Below are 9,180 nucleotides of genomic sequence, written 5' to 3' on the forward strand. Positions count from 1 at the left end.
CCAATAGGCTGTGGAAGGCAGAGTTGTCCCTGTGGCCGCCATTAAAGAAAGGAATCCATGAATTCAAATGGAAACCAACAGGAACCGAGGCTGAAATTATGACCGAAATAATCGTTAAAATATAGGCCGATGCCATCTTTCGAGAGGTTTTTACGGGATGTATTTCGTTTTTAGACTCATTTTTGCGATGGAGGAGTAAGGCAGGACGTCTTTATTTTTTTAAGCAGAGACCGTTTTAGGGCTAAGGGGGAGGGGGAGAGTTGCTTCTTTGCTCTCCTTTTCTTTTTGTTTTATGAACATTTTTCGCTTCCGTTAATTAGTTTTTACTGTGTGTTTCTGAGATGTCGACATAAAGCCAACACGGTCTCTTTTATCCGCTTTTAGCTCCGGTGGAGGAACTGCAGTCGGAAGGTTGTTGAATTAACTCTCCTCCAGCCAAATGTTACAACAAATATTTCTCGTTGATTAAGCCTGCACATCTTTGAAAACACATATTCGCGAATCGTTCTCTAATTCCCGCGAAGTGAAATGATGGAGTGCTGGATTTCGCAGTGAAGAAGGATGAGTTCTTGTTATGTACCAAACGGGGCCAGCTTGGAGGATTGCCATTCCAATCTATTCTGTCTGGTAAGAGATTTAAAACTAAAGGAAAGCAGCCATTTTTAACTAGCTGAACAGGGGCTAAGCTAACGTTAGCCACACAGGCATCAGTTGATAGGAGCTTAGCTAGGCTTACGGCCCTATCGAGCTGACATCATTTCATGGCAACAAGGCATCCCAGTTCGCTCGTGCTGCCGTGTTCCCTTGTTTTAACTCTTTGACACTTAACCTAGTTGTAACGGCCTGTCTATTAGAATCTTCTTCGTGCTAACGTTACATATCCATATTACTATTTACAAACCAAACATTCAAGGTTAACGCCACTCGCTTCTTGTTAAGCTTAATTTACTACAGTTCTCAGGATAGACACAGCAACATAGCGCTTAACTACTAGCACGGAAATAAGTGGTGTGCGTTTTACTGCCCAAAACACGACTGTTTCCCAGTGAGTTAGTTGTTGTGGCACTTTCTCCCTTTCGCCTCAACACCTGGTTTCTTATTAACTTGCTATCTCGCTGGCATTCCCTTTCCACTGTGTTTTTATCAAGTGCTGACCCACATGCACTTCAGTTCTCTCGCAGAGACTGGCAGACCGCTGAGCATTTTTCCGTGAAATCCTGTGTTCTTGCATAACACTGACAACTCCTGGAGGGACACATGTCAATGCCCAACTCGCACACCTTTTCCATAAAAACACGCCCCTTTTATGCCTTGCCTAGAAAGCTCTTTTTTTCCTGCAATAAGCATGTAATACGATTGTTTCTGGTAACAGTATTTGTTTGCAAACGTTAGTTTCTTATGTAATGAGCCATCATCTTGCTCGTCAGTGACTTAATCTCCTTGACTTCGTTTTCTAGTATTCACACCAACTAGGACACAGGCCCCAGGCTGATTATATAATCTCTGGCATGCATCCCTGGGCATTACAAACATCTAAGGAACTATATATCCAAACTACACTATGAATTGGGAAGCATATAATTTTTTTTCCCCTATCCCCGATTCATCATATCATGTTGTCAGTTTTGGCCAGTTGGCACCCACACCCTAAATAGTTGTGATTGTGCTCCTACTCACTTGGTGTTTACAGGTATTCTTTAAATCCATTGTGAGATAAATAGTGCAGTAAGCATCCCCTGTGTCATCCCCGGTCTTCACCTCTACAGCGTATGGCAAGGGTTTGCTTGTGTGTACAGTTCCTCTTCTGACTGGATAATCAAGAACATGGTCTGAATGTGTTTGTTGTTGCAGTTAATTGGCTTGTCAGCAGGCTTAACACACATTGACTTGTAGGTTAGGGGCAGAATGTAATGCTTCCTCCATGAGCTCCTCTGAACATCTTGCCTCCACAGTTGGAAGTTGGAGATGTGTTTTGTCTAATGCTATAATGTAAGCCCAAGTTTTGTTATAGATGAAATGATACAGAACCACTTTGTGGTGCAGAGCCAGAAGTTAAAGACCACAAAGTGGATCGATCTAGATTAGTTCATTAATATACAATGCATTATTTTAATTAAAAGTTAAGTGAAGAGGCAGAGTTGTAATGCATCAATATGTTGACATAGAATGTAGTATAACAACGTAATGAAATACTACACTGCTTTTGCCACAAATTGATACAGCTTCAAGCTGTCCGCCCCCTGAAGGTAACATTTCATTGCAGAAAATCCCCATTCTCTCAATACTACTTAGCTGGGTCGATTGTGTGTGCTGAACTCATAATTACAGTGTTTACAAGAGCACTTGAAGGCAGCGTTTGCTACAGTGGACAGGCGAGGTAGAAACTGGTAGTTGTGGTGCTGTGCCTGTCTGGCTGACATTTTCCTGCACACTGAGACTAAGCATAACACCACTGCTGTTATGACTCACTCGCTGAACAGACTCCACTTTGTGGTTTTATGGTGAAAGAATGCGAATACATTGTAGTTCTATTTTCCCTCTTAGTTTTTCAGTGGATAGTCTTCTTTGGGGTATGGTACTACTTGTTGCATACTTCTTTGCTTTTTAAAGTGGGCATATTGGAATTAAGTTGGGTGTGAGTATACATTCAGTTTACCTGTTGTTGGATTAATATGCACCAATGTAGCTGGCTTTTGGTGACATTTGTAGTTTATGCTTCCATGCGTTTCAGCAAAGTAGGTTTTAACCCTTTTTTTTTTTTAAACAGCACTTTGCAAAAATCTTCTTTTCTGGGATAGCGTCGGATGGGATCTACACTAACTTAACAAGAACTCTGTTTAAAGTTGCTCAAGTGAAACTTATCAAATTTACATTCTCTTCAACCAAAAATGCCAACACACACTTGTTAGTTTCATTTTAGCTCTGTGACAGAGACTTTACTGAGAGAGAGAGGGAGAGAGAGGGAGAGAGAGGTGACACACAGGAAAAGAGACTTGGTAGAAGAGGAGCATCTGCGGCATGATTTGAGCAGCTTCACCTGTTGCTTGTCCCATATCTTGAAAGGCAGGAAGACAGCTGTGTGAACACAGTGTTCCCTACTCATACTCAGAACCGTAAGTGGCCAGAAGGAAGGTGAGCAGCTGGCAAAAGCAGGGGGTCATAACCCCCCCCAAGTATGTGTCACCTCAGGAAAACGTCCTTCCCGTATCCAGGCTTTAGACTCCCTTCTAATGCAGCAGTGCGATTTTCTTTATTTTTACTTTGGCAAATGAAAAGATGAAACTTCTTATGACCCACAAGCAGTTGCTCACATACTTTTAATAACATTTACTAAGACACAGGCAGGTGGCAAACTTGCAGATTAATAGTGCATCAAGTGTTTGAGGCACACTTGTGCGCGCAGCCTGCAAAGCATGAACATTGGAAGGAAATCCACAGATATCTGTGGCACCCTCTGTTTTTGCACACATGCTGCCACTCATTTATTTTGAAAGGACAGATAGAAGAACAACTGCAGAAGGAACATTTATTCTTGATAGAGCAGTCTGCCTCTTGGATATTGTTAAGGAGCAGAGTACTGACGTGTCCAGTCTTCTTCAGTTTCGGGACTATTTAAGGACAGAAGTTAATATTTTCTCTGTAATCCACAGTTTATTTTCGGGGAACAGAACAGAGGTACAAACTACAAGCAATGTCACTAAATGTTTCTACACTGTAACTTTTTAAGACTTTTTTTAATCCTATAAAAACACGTTAAACGCTATGTTTTATTCCTAAATAATATAGCCGTCTGTACAACTAGAGAGATTGCTTGTTTAAGATGTGGTGTCTTCAAAGACCTCTGAAGGTTTTACAACATTCAACCTAAATATCAGTTAATGTGGTTTTTATTGGGATGAAGTTGTAGAAGAAGCATTGTGTTGCAAGAGGTAATTGCAAGGCAGATGTTTCTTCCAATGCTTGCGATCAGTCTTTGTTTTTCTGTTTCAAACCCAGAATGTTGTCACCCAGCAGTGCTACACATAGCTTAACAAATCATCTCTGTGCTCAGTTGAATGTGCAAACACAAAGATAAACGTTTAATGTGCTAACAAGGACATTTGGTTTTATTCTGTTTGTAGAATCATAGTTACATAGACAAAATCTTCAGTCTTCATCATTAGTTACATCCACTAGGAACCAGCAGTGCAAATATTTGGCTTATTTCCTGTGTAAACAAAAGCAATTCTGCCTAAAGTCTCATGAGAAGAGACCTGTTTCATTGAAAGTGACTTCAGACATTTTTGTCTAATTTTCCCAAGTAGTGTATTGCCTTTTCCAAACATGCCTGTTTGGAATGGGCTAATTGCGTGGCAGCTTTCTCCAGAACCATTGTACTCTGAAATAACTTCTAGAAAGCCTCCAAAGCACTTAATATGGAACTGTAGGCATATACTACTGACTCACTGTGTACTTATACTTAAGAGGAAAACATACACTAAACTATCCAGCATTATATTAGAGTTGAAAATCCCCACCTTAAAGTACATTGTGCTGAGATATGATGCCTCCCTTTTTATTTCAACTAGTTATTTGAAAGCAGAACTTGCGCTATGCGTTCACAGGCGGTTTTATATGGCATGAGAAAAACCTCCCGAAAGTGTTTTTCTACTCAACTCAACCTCTAACACATGTTGCAGGTTCAGTCAGTCGGGGTTCGGCTGAACATGTCTGCTTCTTTCCGTGTAGCAGTCACACATCGTGGCAGTATTAGTGGTAGAAGCAGGGAACGGCTGTACAAACAACGCGCTGGATGGGGCTGTCCCAAACAATTACTTTAAAAATGATTAATCTAGTGATTACTTTTCGACTAGTCGACTAATCTAACAATTCATTTTTTAATTAGCGATTATTTTCCCATTGCTCAATCATTAACAATTCACACAAATTAAATTTCAACAACGTTCAAATCTCTATTTATTAAACCGGTTTAACACTGCACTCTTCAAGTAAATGAATGTGTAGTGCAAGCTGCAGCCAGATGCAGACGATCACTCCAACAGCAAAATGAAGTCACTTTAAGGAGTACATAAATAAAAACTTACAGTAAACAAAAGTGCAAAAAGAGTCGCCCGGTTTGCGTTTTTTTAGCAGTAGTTGGTAAAATAATGAATAAGTTCTTGTTTAACATCCAAGCTCTTCTCCCTTTAATCTTACAGTAAAAGAAGTGCAATTTTAGCAACATATGAACTCAGATGCATCGAATAAATCTAACAATAAAACAAATTAACGTTACAAGTCATGCTCAGGAGGAATACATAAATGGGCAGCCATGTCCCCTATTTCATCATTTGCATGTAGGGTAGACAGCAATGCCTTTTTGATGGATGATCAGTTTTTGGCAAGACACCTGTAGCCGGTGAACCGCAATCCACAATCCTTGTAGGGGTTCAGCAACTCCCCGGCCCCGCTGCTGTACTGCGCATGTGTGGGAACGCAGAGATATCCTGATTTTCTGTATAGATTAAGTTCAGCAAGTTGAGATGTGTTATTAAAATGAACACATCCAGCGGGAGAGCAGCTTTAGTACTTCACTTCCCTCAAATGTGTAATCAAACTGTATATTTGAGACTAACAGCTGATCAAAAGTCTGTGTAGTCATTTCAAAACTTAATAGAGTTTCAGTTTCTCACCACATCCACATACTGCAGTATTAAGCTCAGTATCTCACTAGAAGTGGGAGGATTCAAGGTCAAACTTATTGGCCTTCTAGCATCCATGCAATGCAGAAGAGAAAAGACTGGTATGTCAGTGAACCCTTTTCAACTCCACACTGCAGTGGGTCAACATCATTGCATCCGTAACAGACAAACAACTACTTCTATTCTTCAGTGAAATCATACTGCATAAGGAAAAATGTACTTGCAATTGCCAACTTTTGGTAAAACAGTGCTTTTTATAGTTGTCACAATAGCACCAACTTTATATTGACTCTTTGATGCATCTCAGCATTATCATCTACTCATGCATATCATGTTATTTCTGATCTTCATCACTCCCTAGTCCACTATAAGCACTAACTGTATATTGACATTACCCCATATTCAGCATCTACATAGACTGTCTATTCCGGTTAACTGTGTTATTACTGACCTATATCATTAACTAGACCACAATTTGCACTTACTGTATAGCGTCTCTTTACTACATTTCAGCATTTACACAGACTACCTATTCATACATATTGCATGACTGACTCAATTTCAGTAACTAGATCATAATTCGGACTAACTGTTCATGTTTAGTTTTGTTTGGCTCCTCACTACATCTCAGCAATGTTATAGACTGCCTATTCATGTATACTGTGTTATTACCATATCACTTTCACATAACCTTCATCTTGCTTACACATCACCTTGTTTTGTAATGCCTACGTAATCTGCACTTTATGTAGCCTTTTGTATTTCTTACTCCTGTATTGTATTGAATGTGAAACTGTACGTGGTCCTGCACGCTTCTGATTTTCTTGGCCAGGTCGCCGTTGCAAATGAGAACCTGTTCTCAACAGCCTAACTGGTTAAATAAAGGTTAAATAAAAAAAAAACACTTAGTGGTTTTCAGTATTCAATAGATGTCATATTATTTTCATGTTTTGGATAAGGATCCGTTCTATTGTAAACTATGATAGTGTTGTCATGTCTTGTTCTTGTTATCTTAAAATAACTGTGAGACGCAGCTGCAGTGATCATTTATTACAGAGTAATGATTATAAAGATTTGATGTGGCTGTGACAGTTTAATAATGTAGCATTTGTTAATGATAATGTTAGATATTGAGAGTGGAGATTGCATATAGAGACTTGAGCTAACACAATCCTTTAATAAGTTGTTTATTGCCGAGGATAATTGCTTGTTGACAGTAACACACAGCATTTAGTTATAAATTTTCCTGCACGGTTGCTTTAGTGAAGGTTTTTTTCGTGCCACATATTCTCAAGGAAAGATTCCTAATGTATTCAGTTGCCCACTTGGCAGAGAAACTGCAGCATAGATGCAAACATCCTGATGGTGACAGAAACAGTCCCAAAAAGGTGATGAATAGAACTGCAATGTAAGATGTAGAGTCTAGCCTTCTGCTCTTGTAGGCTGTTGAATTTCATTCATACATTACCAGCGCAGCAGCAGCTTTTATCACAATTTTAGCTGTGACTGCTACTACAGTTGCTAAATCTCAGAATTGAACCACATCAAAGTTTCTGTGCCCATAGGATGTGGTCAGTTGGTTCAAGTAGCCCAGCGTGTACAGTTGTACCACAGTAACCGTGTTCAATAACAAGAAGCATGTCAGGGTTTTCTCTGCATGCCTTTTTAAAAGTCACCTGATACCAGGCTGAGTGTTAATTAAACATTTTACCTTCTCTTGACCCCATGTGCATAGAGTTGCTTGTTTGCTTGAATTCAAAGATTGCCTTATGACACCAATTAAAGCGGTTTGTCAGCAGAGAAAGTGTAAATATCAAATGTTTTTTTGTATTGTTACTTTTTAAATAACTTGCAGTTAGTTGTCAGTTAATTTTCATTGGAACGACTTATCAATTAATGGTCTAATAAAACAGAATGTAACTGCTCAATTGCTGTTCTCAAATTTTATTTGGTTGGCAATTGAATAGAAAGCAGTTTGCATTGCCCTATAATCTTTTGTTCTTGTAAATTTTAAGGTTTTCATGAAAGAAGATACGGTAGTAAATGCTTAGACTGAAAGGCTTTTCAGAAAGGGTTTTTAACGTGGCGTAATATTAATGCAAATACAAGACAATGCAATCTACCTAGGCAATAACAAAATGTTATAAGGAATTGTAAACTGTAACTGTATCCACTTTGGTGTACTACTGCATTAGGTCTGGCCTGTAAGAGCAATGTACATCTCCTTTCTATTAAGTGGTCCTTGGTTACAATTAGGTCGTCTTATAAGGCTCGAGAGCTAACTTTAAAACATGAAGTAATATTTTAATGGCAAAGCAAGCACATTTGGATAGTATTATTAGGAAAATGTATTATTACCACCATGTGTGGAATGGGCTATAAAAGAGAGTTATAAAAGAGTTAGCGAACACTTATTTGAATAAGAGTTATGTAACTCAAAGAAAGGTATCAGTGCCCTGTCACCAGCAGAGTGAAGCACAACATACCACAGGGGACTGGCCATGGTCAGTAAGATAACATGGGTGTTCACTTCCTAATTGCCTATCTGGACTGCTTATGATCTATTTTCACAATCAACCGTTGTCCTTGCCATCCTTTTGCATTGTGTGCACAGTTTCCTAGCAAGATGCAGGTGTAATGTAGTGCTTCTCACACCCCAGCAGGAAGGAACAGCCTAACCCCTGCAGCTCTGTCGTTACACACAGACCTAGCTCTGATGTTTGTACCTTGGGACTTAAACTTAGCATGTGTAGCAGCTTTTGAATTCCTCAGGAGCCAGATTGTTAATCATAGATCACTATGTTTTGATCATGCATCCCCACCACTGCTGTGTTAAAGTTAGATGACATCTTTGGCTTGCGTATGCTTGCTAGCCACTTTTCCCCTCGAGTTAGTGGCGGAGAACAAATTTAACACATGTTTTCTAATTATTGATGGTGCATACAGTGTATGCTTTGTGGAATAACAAGCTTGCCTGTATGCTGCTGTGGTGTAAAACTTGGACGTGGACAGGAGTCATAAATTATTTTAGTCAAAACTATTTTTAACCTCAGGTTTATTAATGATTTGTGCACCAGTTTGTGTGCTCACTTTGTCTTATTGCTTACTAACTTGTTGGGATTCAGCTCTGCTCCAGCTGATGCCACACAATGTTCTGATTTGACGGTGCCCAACCTACCCCCACCACCATCAAAACTAACACCACAAATCTCCCAGCTTATCCATAGCCAGGCGAAAGACCACTGCTTTGCCACAACCACGGGTAATCACTTGTTCAGGCTCAGCGCCTCTGCACTTGAGTTAAGATATCCCCTGAATTGTGATGGATTAATTGGTTGAATATACAGAGGGACAGCTTGCCAACTCAGCCTGAACGGAATAGGGCTAAACAGCATGAAAATGAACAGTCCATGTTTGCACAGTTGCCACAAGATTGCTAGCGGAAAGGGGGATGTACGCCTTAGGCATTGTGTGTGTTTTTTGTTTGTGTGTGTGTGTG

The 9,180-nt window shown here is 39.7% G+C and overlaps 1 protein-coding gene across 1 annotated transcript in view; it reads left to right on the forward strand.

The window, feature by feature from the left end:
• The window catches only part of med13a (mediator complex subunit 13a), an 80,727-nt gene continuing 71,547 nt past the window's right edge, over positions 1-9,180 (forward strand). The window contains exon 1 of the mRNA XM_032533303.1: positions 1-627. Coding sequence (XP_032389194.1) covers positions 562-627 — 66 coding nt within the window. The 5' untranslated portion in view covers positions 1-561. The remainder of the gene's footprint in view (positions 628-9,180) is intronic.

The sequence above is a fragment of the Etheostoma spectabile genome, chromosome 13 (assembly GCF_008692095.1).
Source record: "Etheostoma spectabile isolate EspeVRDwgs_2016 chromosome 13, UIUC_Espe_1.0, whole genome shotgun sequence".
Taxonomy (NCBI): Eukaryota; Metazoa; Chordata; class Actinopteri; order Perciformes; family Percidae; genus Etheostoma; species Etheostoma spectabile.